The following is a 15205-nucleotide window of genomic DNA, read 5'->3' as shown; positions in this document are numbered from 1 at the left end:
GATCCCCTGTTATTATTCGGGGAGGGGATGGGGATTCACTTAAGCAATTCTGACGGGGACGGAGAGGGGACGGGGACATAACAAAATATCGGGGATGGGTATGGGGAGATTGGTCCCCTCCCCTCCCCTCCCCATTGCCATCCCTAAGTTTTAACATGATTTTAGAGGGGTGCCAGTAGTTTAACTCAAACAAAGGGTCAATAACTAGTGTAATAATGGTATGGAAATCGGATCCTAAAGCCTTATCAATGTCCAAGTTGAATCATTCGCTCCAACTCGATAATAAAACATTTAATATAAGTTCTACTTCTCTTGCGACTCAAAACCAATTATTGAATCAAATTTGCATATCTCTCTCTCTTTTCTTTTCCTTTTTTTTTTTTATTCTCCTCTATACAATTGATTTGCACAAACTAAAACATTAATAATTCATTTTTTCTTTCTCTTTCTTTCTCCATATTGATTGTTTTTATTTTTATTTTTTGGAACTTAGCGATTGTGAGTTTTGCAGGGAGTGAAGGACTGAAAAAGGGCAAAGTGGTCTATTTAAAGAAGGGTACTTTTGACATTAAATAGAATGTAATTGCAAATGGGGTTTTAAATTGATTTTAGAGGGGTGCCAATAGTTCAACTCAAACAAAGACTGAGTAGCTAGTGTAATAACGGTATGGGAATGGGATCCTAAAACTTGATTAGGCATTCATACATTTTTGCAATGGAGAGAAAAAACTGGCAAGGCTAAAATTAAAGTAATATATGGAGTAGGAAATAAATTTAAATACAATGTGCTTCACATTAATATCAATCTTTACACATTGCTAAACAAAATTTTCCTCCAAATTGAATTGGGTCAATTCACAAACTTACAATAAGTTTACACTAGAGTGAGTGATAAAAAAATATTTGGAAAGGTAGAGTACAAAGGGTGCGTTTGGTGTGCCGCATTGTAGTGGACTGTACTAAATTGTAACAAATTATAGTGTGTAGGAATTTATTAAATAATATAGTATTATATTAAATATTATTAAATAGTTATTATTTATTTATATTAAATAAATATTATATGAATTTAATAAATATTTAAATTAATTAATTATTTAGATTTATTAATAAAAATATAATTATCTGCAGCAAACTTCAACATCTTTTCTTATTTCTCATATGAACATAAATTAATATATTACAAAAATATAATATTTTATTTGTATTGGATATAATAGTTAATATTAAATAAATAATTAAAATAGAAAGTGGCTTGCGCAAATTAAACACCCAAGGAGTGGCGGGTCTCATTTACACATTGATTGCTACACTATTTTCAAAAAATATACAGACCAGTGCAGACCCTTATTCATAGTAAATTGCAATATCATGATCCTCCCACTACTTCTTTGCTAGTCTGTTACTTGTACACAAAATATGGTGGTGGGTTTTTTCTTCTTTTTTCTATCAACACCAACTTCATATATATAATTGTTTTCCTGTTATTTTCCTTTGGAATTGGAAGCATATTACGGGTGCGTTTAGGATTGAAGTGATGTAGTTTTTAAACCGCAACTACTGTGAAAAAAAAAGTTGTAATTATGAAATAATAATTTTAATAAAATTATTAAAGATAGAATAGATTTTCTATTATACAAGTGAAAAATCATATCAACATAACTTTCAAGCTACAACAGCTAGTGTTTAACAAACATTTTAGTACTGTATTATAAGTTACAACTGCTCAACCTCAATCTCAAACGCACTCTACTACCCAAATGGGAAAAGTTCTGGCTGAAGGTCATATCCAAGGCTTTTCATGACTGGTAAGTTGGTTTTAGTAATGATATATATACATGGATTGGAGTCACCTCCAAAAAGTGAAATAAAATTTTCTGCTAATTTGTTTTTGGCTTTTGTTTTCTTCATTTATTTGGTGAAAGGTTTTTATAATGTTCAAAGAGGGCTCTGAATATGGAAAGGAAGGATAGGCAAATGAAACGATCTACTTTGAAGGATCTACATGCTAGAGTAAGAAGAAGATAAAGGGCCTACCAGCTAAAGTAAGAAGAAGATCAACAATATATAATGAGAATTTTTTCAATGAAAATTCACGCATGAAATTTTGCGTCAAATTTGTATTACACCAGATAATGTGATAATATAACAGATCTTACATCAATCTAAATCTATACCAATTGCATTGGATAATAAGAAGCATTTGTTACGAGTACATAAAAGTTTCTTCAACCATAGAAAACTAGAAATTTAATCTTTAAGCTATGCAATTGCAATTTAATTCCATTACACCTCTAAAATATGTATGACAACTAATGCTATTCACAAAATTGTGAAGTCACGTATAAATGATCCTCATACAAATCATGATACAATGATGTGAGCTACTGTGTTAAAACATAGCATTAAGATTACAGGTATTCCAGATTCCAGAAAAAGATAAAACATTGAGCAAAAGTTGGGGATAAACCAAATGAAAATGTAAAGATGGAGATTATGACAAAAACATCCAATATACACAACAAAGTTTTAGATTTCTCTTATTCAAGATCATAGTCTCAAAAAGTTACACTCAAGCGTATATGGACCAGAATGCATTCAGCACATCATATCAAATGAATTTATCATGGTCCAAAGAGAAGCCGCGTGCATCATTCTTGGATGCCAATGATGCCTGCAAAGACCCCAACAAACAAAAATTAATGATCACAAATTCCTAGTTCAAAAATCTCAAACCACATGAAATAATGGATCGAGTCTGCAAGCAAGACACTACCAGTGGATGAACAGAGTAACTAAGAATATGCAAAATTATAGCTGAGGGACCTTACTGGGAATGATTAAGTTAGTATACTTACCGCAAGCTGCTCTGCAACAACATTTCCAGTGTTTTTGCTGAACTAATTTCCACTTGAGGGAGATGAACATTCATAAATAATTTATAAACAAGAGTAGAAAAATTCCACTTTATGACTAAATGAAGTATCGTTTAAGGAGAAAATTGATTCATAGTACACGAAACTTGACTTCAAATTTTAATATATCATTGTTATAGCTTACTCCACCTGTACGTTGGACAACATGACTGAAAGAGTTTAATTATACTTCATCAGGATATTAGATCATTTCCTTCAACTTCACTTTACTTGAATGTAAACAAGGCGGCATTAAAGTATATTCAAGTTGGGGGAAAAAAGAGTCCTGAATTTAAAAACATTGTATATTACCCTTGCCAAGATTATCGGGATCTGAATGGACTACAACAGCCCTTCCAATAATGGAATTTGGGCAAGAAAGAGGAATCTATATAACAGTATAGAGATGAGTTCATTGGAGTTGGGTCTATAAACATATAAAGAGAAACATAACAAAGCCTAAATGACAAGAAAATGAAAGAAGTTGGACCCAAGGACCATTAGTGGGTATTTCGTTGGATATGCTGAAAGGTCTAAAGGGTACATATTTTACTGTCCATCTCATAGCACTAGAATTGTGGGATCACGAAATGCAATACATATTAGTTGCTGTTGACTATATATCGAAATGTGTAGAGGTAATTCAATGTAGAACCAATGATCACAAGGTGGTAATATGATTTTTGAAAAGCAACATTCTTTAATGCTTTGGATTTCCTCGAGCAATAATCAGTGATGGTGGTACCCACTTTTGCAACAAATCATTCAAAGTTCTTTTGATAAAATATTCCATCACTCACAAAGTGGCGACCCCATATTATCTATAAACCAGTGGCCAAGTTGAGATCTTCAATCGAGAAATAAAGCACATATTAGAAAAGACGGTGAGGCCAGACAGAAAAGATTGATCATTAAGACTTGACGATGCATTATGGGCATATAGAACGGCTTTCAAGACCCCAATTGGGATGTCACCCTACATGCTAGTATATAGAAAAGCTTGTCACCTACCTGTGGAACTCGAGCATCGTGCGTACTGAGCCATCAAGAAATTCAACTTTGACATGCAGCGAGCTAACTCAGAAAGAAGATTACAACTGGCAGAACTTGAAGAAATTTGCAATGATGCGTACAAAAATGCCAAGATTTACAAGCAACGAATGAAAGTCTTCCATAACAAGCAAATTATGAGAAAATCTTTCACTCCAGGTCAGAAAGTGCTTTTATTTAATTCTTGCTTGCACCTATTCCCAGGTAAGTTACGCTCTCGATGTCTGGCCCTTTTATTGTTCACACTGTTTTTTCACATGAGGCAATTGAAATTAAGGACCCAAAGAACGATGTCACGTTTAAAGTTAATGGTCAAAGATTAAAGCCATATCTAGAGTACCAACAACATGGAGAGGACACCGAATTAAATTTGAGTGACCTACCAGATTTGAATTGAGATTTTTTCTTTTCGGTGATTTGATTTTTTTCTTTTTACTATTTTTTTTTGCTAATTGAAATTATTTTTGCATAAGTATGTTTGTTTAACCATTAAGTTTTCTCTTATCATTGTTAATCATGAGTGTCATAGCTAAACAGTTCCTCCTAGACATTCTTAGACCACTTCAACGTGTAAAATCTTATCTCAAAAGGCAGATTCGATTTTGTAAAACACATCATATTTAAGCTCTACAACCACTAGAATTAGTATCTCATGTTGAGGATTTAGAAAGCCAACTCAAAGACATTGAGGGAGGAGTCTACAACATCTAGTTAGAGCTTGAGGTAAATTTAATAAGAGGATGATTGTAATTTTCTTTGTGTGTTTTAGTTTATTTTTCTGTTTGTATGCTTTAGTTTGTTACCCCGGTGAAGTGTCGAATAACAGTACTCCGTAACAATCAAGTCGGTTACTTCAGTTTCCCATAATAATTGATATTCTGAGACGAAGGTATGGACAGAAACGAGATCTTAGCAAAGCTTCACAATCGATTCCCTTCACTTCCTTAGAATGCCCTCCTTACAATCTATAAAATTCGATTCGAACGCATGCGATTACTTATGAGGAATAACATACCTGCTGACATCCGCTGGTTAATCGAGGCTAAAGTACGATTGGCAGGTGAATTACCTCCAAAATTTATTACATACATGTCTGGTTGTGGTAAAGGAAATTATGCAAGAAAACGACGAGCTCAAAGAATTTTTGTTGCTTGTCATAAGTGTGCTAGAATGAGATGCAATAAAAAAACCATGTTCTTTAGGAATGATGTCTGATAATAGGGAAGATAAGATTCAATTCATTAGGGATGAGTTGAATAACGAGTCATTGAATGATATCTTTTTGTCTCTTGAAACGCATCCCAGTGGATATGTGTAAGGAGTGATTCTCCCGTTATGGTCATTATTCCAGAAAGAGTATGCACGATATAGTCTCAGGAATCTGACTATAAACGACCTTATTTGCTAGTTTATAAGAAACTTAGATGGGAAGCCTATCCTCGACCCATAGAGGGCGTTCAAGTCATTTCTGGACGTAAAACCAGAGGAAGATGTGAGCCACAGTCGCAACTACCTGCAAATATCATTTTACTTCACTGTTGTTTTATTTCACTGTTGTTTTATCATTTGCATTATTGTCTTTAATAATTTTATTTTATCATTGTTTCTTTTTCTTTTTAATGTTTGTTTTTTGACTCTCGAGCCATGTGCTTTACACGTTAATTGACATTGACATGCTACCTCATTTACAATTGTGACCCACTGTCACCAATATCTTTAAATATGATTTTTTATTAAGCACTCACAAATTATTTTTGAGAAGTATCCCAATGGCAGCTACTCCCAACAAATAATTCAAGAACATTTGTGTACTTTCTGGATTTAACTATGGCAAGCATAAAGAGTTTGTTGAGGCAGTCATAGATCTTGGTCGAAGCATAGCGGAGAGAAAATTACACTTGGTGTATGGAGAAGGTAACTGAGGGTTATCCAAAATGGTCTCAGAAGCTGCTTTTGTCAGAGGAAGCCAAGTGTTAGGCATCATCCCAAGAGCCTTAAAACCTTTGGACAATTTGTCCGACTCACCGACGGGAGAAGAGTTAATCGTCTCAGGTATGCAAGAAAGAATAACTTAAATGCTTAATCATATTGATGCTTTTATTTTCCTACCAGGAGATCTTGCAACTCTAGAGGCACTTATCACATTAGCATCTTGGGCCCATCTGCACATTCATCAGAAACCTATCAGTTTGTTAAATGTCAATAACTTTTATGATGGCTTCATCGCATTTCTTAACCATGCAATAAAAATCTATTTCATTCCTTCCACAGTGAAAAAGCTTTTTATTTGTGCTCACACTGCTAATGAGCTACTTGATCTGTTATAAGCTTATAGACCAGAGCCAGACCCCTAGACCTTTGTGTTGGAGCGTCCAAATAATGATGGTAATAGTAGCCGCAGTAAGAAGTGCAAATTAGATTTAACTCTCCACTTGTAAATATTTTTTTCTGTGTTGCACCACCCATGTGATGTCTTCTAAACTCTACTTCTTTTCTTTAAAATATTGAAGACAATGTTTCGTTCTAATTGGGAAGAGGGAATAGTCGACAATTGTGAAATCTTGGTTAAGTTTTTACTAATTTTTTGTTGTAGAGATTAACCGTGTCTAACTTTTCGTGTTGAAGATGGCTGCATATGGAGTGTAGTTACTCTAAAAACGCATCTTCTTTATTTTAAAATAAATAAATAAAGAAATAATTCCAGACATTTTCTTTTTCTTTATTAAGTTTTACAATCATTTAACTTATTCTTTTTAATTTCTCCTTTATAAATATACACTTTCAAATTTTTTGAGTCAAAGATGGCTGAATATGGAGTATAGTTACTCTAGAAACGCATCTTCTTAGTTAAAAAAAAAAAATCTTTTTCTATTTCTATCATTTTAAGTGTCATTTTTTTAATTAACTTTTCTGCATCATTTTCACCTTTCTGCATGCATATTTTCTTTTCAAGTTTAGAATAGGTTGAGGGAATAGACTGTCGTTTTAAAAAAAAAATTGTATGATTTTTTAACATTGGATGACATGATGACTTTCAAATTTTAGTATTTGTATTATCTTTGGTCTTAAGTAATGTTACGCTATGTTTGCTACTCTACATGTTGATGTCGAAGACAAATATGAGTTGCTTGAAGGAATGCACATGTCATAATGAATACCAAGTGAGTTTTTGAGCCTGTTATTTTTCTTGGAGAGTAATCCCTTTTTGCCCAGTTTTCATACAGCTTAGTGGTTTATTATTTTATACATGATCTCTAGATTTTCTTTGAGTCAATCCTAAAAAATAAAAAATAAAATAAATAAATAAATAAAAGAAAAAAATGTGTGTTGCTACATCTTGAGGTCCATCTAACTAGTAGATATGGAAGATTATTTAGAGTCCTAAAAGACGATGGAAATGCCATCTTTGACCCGTTTGCGCCTTTCTAGCCATCCCTTTTGTGAAATATCCATAGTCAACCATTTTGAGCCTTTAAAAAAAAAAACTTTTCTTTGTCAACTTATCATCTTGACCCACTCCGATTTGGAGTATTACTCGATATCTTACAAATTCATCACCTATTTATGTTTGAAAAAAATGTAAATAATTATTTTGTTCAGTGAAGTTGTGCCAAACAAAAGCAAAAAAACAAAAAACAAAAAAACAACAAAAATTTGTTGTTTCAAAAAAAGAAAAAAAAATAACAATAATAGGTGAAATCCACCTTGCAACTTCCAAAAAAAAAATCTACATTTTTCTCAAATATACACTTTGTTTTCCTTATTTCTCCTCATTTGTTAGCCATGTCCCTAGCCTACGTTACGTCCTAATAAAAGTCATTCTTGATTTTAGGGAACTATAGTCTGAAGTAGAAACTAGTTATATGGGCTAAAAAGATGTAGTGGTGCATAAAAAAAAAGAAAAAAAAGAGAAAAAATAATAAATAAATAAATTAGGTTAACTAGCATTTTGTTTGACTTGAGATTATATTATTTCTAAGCTTATGGCATATTTATTTCATCTTGAGGAGAACGTGTGATATTACTTCTTTATTATTTTCTCTTAATTACCATTCATTCGAGTGACTATTTTTTGGGTTTAATTTCTTTATGAGAGTATCACTACTACCAGTGAGATTTTGGGGTTTGACATGTCATTTTTTAATGCAGCTGCGACAAAGTCTACTGGGCTTATTCATGTGGATGGTTGATCTGGGTGTGATATTTCTTTAGACTGGAGATAATGTTTATACTTTTATTTGATTGCTATCATTAGTCTGATTGAATAAACACGAGTGTTTAAAAAAAAAATCATTTTCGGTTTGAATTTTATTTTTGCTTTATTTGCTAGGGACTAGCAATAAGCTGGTTGAGGGGTGTGTTGAGTGTTAGAAAATGTATATTTAAGCTTCTTGTGATTTAATTATGTGTGTTTTATTTTAATTAAGTATTTTATGTATTTTAGGAGCATCATGGTCAATTCACAATGAACGAGAGATCAGATGGCAAGACGGACATCACTTTTGAACTCAGGACAGTCGAAAACCTTAGGAGGAGCATAAAAGGAAAAATGTCAATGTTCACATGTACGATACTATTCACATGTACGGTACTGTCCATGTTATTATTCACGACACTGTTCACACATACGAAATGATGACGTGGCATTGACCGATGATGTGGCATTGACTGATGAGGTGTCACGATTCCATTAGGGAAAATTCTTATGCACTGTTGATTGGTGACGTGGTAGCATATTAGTGGATAAAAAATCGTGCGTACGGTACATATACATATGATTATTTTCAACCAAACCGCGTCACTGTTCAATCCGGTTGACTATTCAAATCGCGTGGTCAAACCGCGTACTGTTGACTGATGATGTGGCGCAATCCTAAGTGTCCAAATTATTTTTAATCCGATGACCATGATTTACTCAATGTATCTATAAAAAAAAAGGGGCCTCTCCTCCCTAATTTGGCATCTCTGAATCCATTTTTGGGCTCCATTTTCTGTAATTCTCCATTTTCTGTAATTCATTCTCCATCTTGTATTTTCTACATATTTTAATAAATTTCCATTTTGCCCCTAGTTCAATTATGAGTAGTTAATTTTCTTTCAAGCTTGGGTTGAAGGTGAAGTCTCAACATGTGCCATGGGGTTTATTTGGTAAATTTATTTTCTCTTCCCCTTAAATTTTTGTGGATGTTTTGACTTTTCGTTGACAAATAGTAATAATCTTGTTTACATACCGCCCTGGTTTTACCGGCTCCCTAGTACAAGGTTATTATTATTTGGCACGGTAAGTCCTTAGCACCATATTGATTAGAGTGAGGTTCATGACGAGTGGAAACCCCCTCATGATTTAATTGGCATTAATAAGAAATATTTAGCCCATAATGCATATTGATATAGATCCAGATACCCAAGCTCTTCAATTATTATAGTTTCCACTTTAATTTAATTCTGCCATTTCAATTTAAATGTTAGGATATTCCAAATCATCTTTACCATAAATCCAACCACCCATTTAGAAAAATTAATTCTACACACAATTAAAATCCACCTCCTCATGGGATCGACACTCGTCACCATTAATTTATTCTACAATAGATTCGTGCACTTACGAGTTCAATAAAATTTACACAAAACTTGTCATCCGAACAGACTCATTTATTTCACTATTTTTGGTATCATATATTTAGTTTAAAACAAAAATAGCAATTTGTAAAATAAAGATCTTTAAAAATATATTACCAAAAAAAAAAATATTAATATTCTTATTGTTTAACATCATCAAGTAATATGCAAAAAATCAACTAGTTAGTTTTAGGCACCAACATCATTGATTAAAATCTTAGGTGAAAAAATAATTATAGAATGACATTTTGTTGCATTAGAAGATAAATACAAATGTACAATGGTGGCTAAAATTTTACAATAAATACTTAGAAATTTTAGAGGTTTCTCATAACTTTACATAAATAGTCAATTTATTTTTTCTTTAAAATTTATAATGCAAGTTATGAATTTATTAAATTATTAATATTAAATGTCAATGGGTAATGGATGAAATAAGTTTTTAGTCTTAAGTCCAAACCCTACTCCTATGAAATGGATTTTAATGGATTGCCCAATTAACAATCCAACCCGATAAAAATCAACCCAATAATCATTTTAATCGTGTGAGTTCGTGTCTTGTTAATGGATCGTACGAACTTTTTGGCTAACTCTATGCCATAAACGATAGAATTAATTATAAAATGATAAAAAAAATCAATATATGATAATATATGCAACACATGTACATACATTATACGCAACATCAAAACCAGTCTTGATATTTCCTGAATATCAATATTCACGTATTTTTTTTCAATTATTTATTATTTTTCAAAATTCAAAATTCAAAGTTTGAATATCTAGAAGTTTGAATTTGATATTCAAAGTTTGAATATCTAGAACAGACACCGATCTTGACAACCAGCATGATGTAGGGTTGGCAAAACCCAGGTTCGGGTATCGTAATGCTCGAATCCGGTCCGGATGTCATTTTTAGTCACTCGGGCCGGGTTTTAATCCGAGTACTCAAATTTTATACTTTTTAATATTATAAATGTATATTTTTTAATTTTTTTATAATTATATAATTTTTAAATTTATTTCAATGAAATTAGACATAAAAATATAAACTGTAAATGTTTAAAACTTTACATATATGTAACAGATGAATTAAACAAATATAAATATTTAAAATAATATATATTTTATAATATTTTTTAAAAAAATCTAGGTTTCGAACTGAGCCTCGAGTTTATCAAATAATATCTAGGATCGGCCCGTCTTCATACCCAGGCCAGATATTACCCGGCCCACATTGTTCGGGTCCAGACCGGGCGAGAATCCGCTTTGGTACCATGTTGTCTGCCGAATGGATTAAAATGATCACCTGATTGAGAATCCGCTATGCCACAGATTAAACAAAATAAAAGAACGAATTGAAATTTTACCAATTTGGATCCCCTCATTGGTCGACAATTCGTTTCCTAACTATATGATATTCATTTATAGGATGATGAATTTTATAATTAGTATAATTATTATTATATTTTTCGACAGATGAATGTTAGATCTGTTGGGATCATTACAATAATTCTAAGTTTTATAGTTTCGGCGCACTGTTTTTATTAAACACGGTCTTGCTAGTTATAATTCCAAATTCATCCAAAAGATTTGTAGTGATTTATTGCAGATTACGTTCCAAAATCGTAGCCATTAGCCAAGTTAATACTTATCAAAGAGTTAATGGACAAATTCGTTTGTCACAAAATTTCACATACTCCGAAAAATCTTTCTGGAAAAAAAAAAAAAAAAATATATATATATATATATATATATATATATATATATATATATATATGTACATATCATCATCATCATCATCACCACCTCTTCGAATTGTAATTTCGTCAAAATAATGGTATATCAACAAACTTTTCTATTGTCTCAATTACAACAAACATTTTCATACCATTACTACCTCATCCGATAATTACGAAGCTTAAACTATGTTAATGTTCAATTACCTCGGTTGTAGAATATAAACTAGACCAAATTCTTAAGATGAGAGGTCATAACAAAACCATCCAACCAAAAAAAATACACCACAAAGTTTTAGCTGATCTTATTCCAGATAACAGTCTTATCAAGTCACTCTCAAGCTTATTGACTAAACTTTATTCAACATCAGATAAAGTATTTATCATATAGAGTCCAAACCGAGACCATTCATGCTTGGAGACCAATGACGCCTGCAAATTAAGACAAATAAATTATAAATTAATGATTAATAATCACTAGCTCGATAACATAACTCGTGAAATTACTTAACGCACCCTCTAACAAATTATTCCAGTATGTATATATACTTACCACAAGCTATTTTGTCACCAGCATTTCCATTCTTTTTGCTGTGGTAATTTCCAACTATTACAGAACAGAAGGACATTCATAAATAGGATGCAGATAAGGGTAGAAAAAACGTACTCATGACTAATTATAGATTTTTGCTTCGGCCAAAACGAAGCTTGACACATAAATTTGCTATAGATGGCTTAATTACTCAACCCTCTACTTAGGAAAAAAAAAAAAAAATTCCTTTCAAAACTTGATGATGATCTGATAATTCTATTTTACCCTTGCCAAGATCATCATGCTTGTCGTGTATCACGACAGATCTTCCGATAATGGAATTTGGCCCAACAAGAGGAATCTGCAATTGTATAAATTGGACCAGTGAAGCTATAAATATCATTAGTCAAGTTCATGAACATAGAACGATACGAACATGAGTCTATTCTCCGGTGCAAACGTCGGTACCTTTTAAAATGTAGATTTAACATTTCACAATGTTGTATTAAATTTTATAAAAATCTTTTAAAATGTAGAAAACCACTAAATCGGCATTTTATAAAATAAGGACGTCCATCCTGAGAATGATTATGTGAAAAAGTACCAGCTTATGCTTGTCAACAATGTTGATCTTGGCTTTACCTGAACCACATCGACAAATATCACTCACCATACATAATCGGCAAAAGTGAGTATGATAAAATGTGCAACACATACGTACCATCAAAACCAACATAGATATTTCCTAAATCACCGGCATGACGAATCCAATCCTCTGGGCCACCATGATGTTTGCGAAATGGGTTAAAGTGATCGCCTGCAAACAGATGTGGAAATAATGATATAATAAGGGCGGAGCTACAGCATAAAGGATTAAGAAATTAAACCATTCAGAAAAATAAAGGATTAATTGAAATTTTACCAATTTCTAATTAAGCATATTTAATGTTTTGTCCCCCTATTTTTTTTCACAAGTTTTACGTTATATCTCTCGTAAAACTAAATTGCTGGTTCCGCCACAAGTTTACAAATCCTGATTCCCCCCAGTTTACGTATGTGTTTCAAGAGGCCATACCAGTTGACTGGCAGAAATGGGCCATGTCCCCGTAGACGTGTATATGAAATCCGTGAGCACCCTGCGAAAGGTAATAGAGTGTCCCCTTTATAGTTGTTGGGCCTGGAACAATAGGGGAAAAGATAAAAAATAAAAAAACAACAAACAAACGAGCAGCGAAATTAGTTAATTTAGATTTTAGAAATGAAATAAAAAGGGCAACAAGTTTCAGAATCAACTAAAATTAATTAGTAATTAAATTACCATCTCCTTCCTGTTTAAAATGGAGAATTCCCTTGGGACCCCATTTGCTAATAACATAAGCAACTGCTTTCACCGTTGGGCTATGTGATCCGTCGACCAATACCAATATGGAAGGAACAAGAAACAGAATCAGTTAGAGGAATAAACTATAAACTAAACGTGCAAAGTAGATTATTTGTCCACCAGATCTTGAGTAGCAATTAATCACAGTATGTATAGACTCACACTCCTCTTGATTTGGTTGCATTGACAAAACCTGCGCGCATGCAGCAGCTAGCCATGAATTAACATTCAATTGTCTGATTACTAAGTAATTGGCTAACAAACTATAACTCTTATGATTCCAGTTGAAATTAAAGACTCTTACAGAATAAAACAGCTAAAAGGGCTACCAACTTGATTGAAGCTGTTCTCTCCATTATCAAATGGAAATAAAGTAAGTGAGAGATGATGTTTCCAATCGTCTCTCTTTAATATGCATTGGATTTAGGTGAAGGGACTTAATGCTATGCTTATATAGGCGAACCTAAGCGTATGGGGCGAACAAGTACATAGCATTGGTTCCCACTTGTGTTGTTAGTAATTGTACTGCATGTACACCTTTGATGACTGTATCCTAACCTTCAAGCACCGCATGTGCTAATTCCCCTCGTTTTGCTTAAATTATCTTCTTGCATACGTGGATTTGGAAGATTGAAACATGAATTATGAGGCCTCAAACGTAAAATTTGTAATTCTCAAAATTTAAACTCGTGATGCTTGTTGATGTTATTAAGCGATATGTAAGTATCAACTTGCTAATTATATATATATATATAGTCATTCTCTAATTTGGGCATTTTCATTTTTCTTTTTAATATAGGCACATTATTAAACTATGGAGTTTAAGAGAGTTGGGCTTTAACTCTCTTAAACTGCATGACTTAAGAGCACGTCTGCATTAAGAAAAATGAGGGCGGCCGCACCAAAGAATGATTATGCACGTACAACACATAAAAAATTTTAGAAACCCTAGATCAAAGAGCATTGAGAAAGACATGTAGTCAAATTACTGGCAGCAAATATATCCACATTAGTTGATGGCAATCTTAGACTAATAATATAAATTACAGGTAACTTTCAATTCTTCAATTGACTTTTAAATTTAAGTTAGATTTACAACTTTTATATAATATTAAATTAGACTTACCTACTATAGCTAATTTTGATCCAAATAAAAAATAAAACCTTATATTGAAGGAGGGTTGGGTGTCAGTTTCCCTTATAGTTTTTATATTGTTTCGTAGATGATTGTATTTATTTTTTGTGCGATCAAGCCTCAATTCTTGTATCTTTTATGGCACCGTTTTAATAGAACGTGATCGATACTTGCAGTTTTTCGGCCAAAAAAGTAATGGGGCGGCATACAAATTTTACAGAGGTTACTTTGTATAGCCTAATTCAAGTTTTCTTTTTTTCTTTGACTTTTGACATGCAATTCTTATTTTGACCATTAAATGGAAATTAATCATGCATTTTCTTTGTAGTGTGATGCTTATGTGGCTTTTGACATGCAATTCTTGTCGAGATGATGCTTCTGGGATTCATTTCACTTGTACTCACTATCAGGCATAGGTATATTTCTAAAATATTTTTTCCTGCAAAGGTTGCAGACACTATGTTGTTATGCAAGGCTGGTCGTATGGACATGAGACAGAGTAGTAAGTACTTGCTTTGTAGAAGATTTTAGCTCGTCTTACGAATTATATATGGATTATTTTTGCTTAATGACATATTCTAACTAGTTTTATGTTTAATTGACAAAGTGTGGACGTTCTAAATGGCAGTGATCATGATTATGATAGTGTGGTTCCTTAGGATCCTTCCAAAAATAGTCTGAACAATGAATGTGGTATAATCTATCTCTCACTGATCTTTGCTGAAATATTTTATTATCATGTAGCCTGTGAAGTTTAATTTTATGGTTTGAAGAATTTTTTTTAGTTTATTTATAATAATTGATCTGCTATTGAACTATTTCTCATTATAAATA

General features: G+C 32.5%; 1 protein-coding gene across 2 annotated transcripts; it reads right to left on the bottom strand.

The window, feature by feature from the left end:
* Positions 1-11604: 11604 nt before the first annotated feature.
* On the bottom strand, positions 11605-13642 carry LOC18042601 (superoxide dismutase [Cu-Zn] 4A). 2 transcript variants are annotated; one of them, XM_006433068.2, is made up of 9 exons: positions 13541-13642; positions 13399-13429; positions 13174-13253; positions 12931-13032; positions 12577-12672; positions 12460-12497; positions 12141-12216; positions 11877-11930; positions 11605-11755 (listed from the first exon to the last, which is right to left on the bottom strand). In XM_006433068.2, exons 1-9 carry the CDS (start codon positions 13590-13592, stop codon positions 11733-11735), a joined length of 552 nt encoding a protein of 183 aa, XP_006433131.1. In that variant the 5' UTR covers positions 13593-13642; the 3' UTR covers positions 11605-11732. The 2 variants fall into 2 exon arrangements, with proteins under 2 accessions (XP_006433131.1, XP_024039948.1); XM_024184180.1 differs by lacking the exons at positions 11605-11755; positions 11877-11930; positions 12141-12216 and adding an exon at positions 12224-12323.
* Positions 13643-15205: the final 1563 nt, after the last annotated feature.

Source organism: Citrus clementina, unplaced genomic scaffold, assembly GCF_000493195.1.
Source record: "Citrus clementina cultivar Clemenules unplaced genomic scaffold, Citrus_clementina_v1.0 scaffold_5, whole genome shotgun sequence".
In the NCBI taxonomy this organism is placed as follows: domain Eukaryota; kingdom Viridiplantae; phylum Streptophyta; class Magnoliopsida; order Sapindales; family Rutaceae; genus Citrus; species Citrus x clementina.
This window is presented reverse-complemented; position numbering and strand designations above follow the sequence as displayed.

Coding starts and splice junctions, on each gene's coding strand:
- LOC18042601 (XM_006433068.2), bottom strand. CDS start 13,592: ATGGAGAGAACAGCTTCAATCAAGTTGGTAGCCCTTTTAGCTGTTTTA. Junction 13,430..13,540: donor CCTTTTAGCTGTTTTATTCT/GTAAGAGTCTTT, acceptor GCATGCGCGCAG/GTTTTGTCAATGCAACCAAA. Junction 12,217..12,459: donor TTGTTGACAAGCATAAGCTG/GTACTTTTTCAC, acceptor ATACAATTGCAG/ATTCCTCTTGTTGGGCCAAA.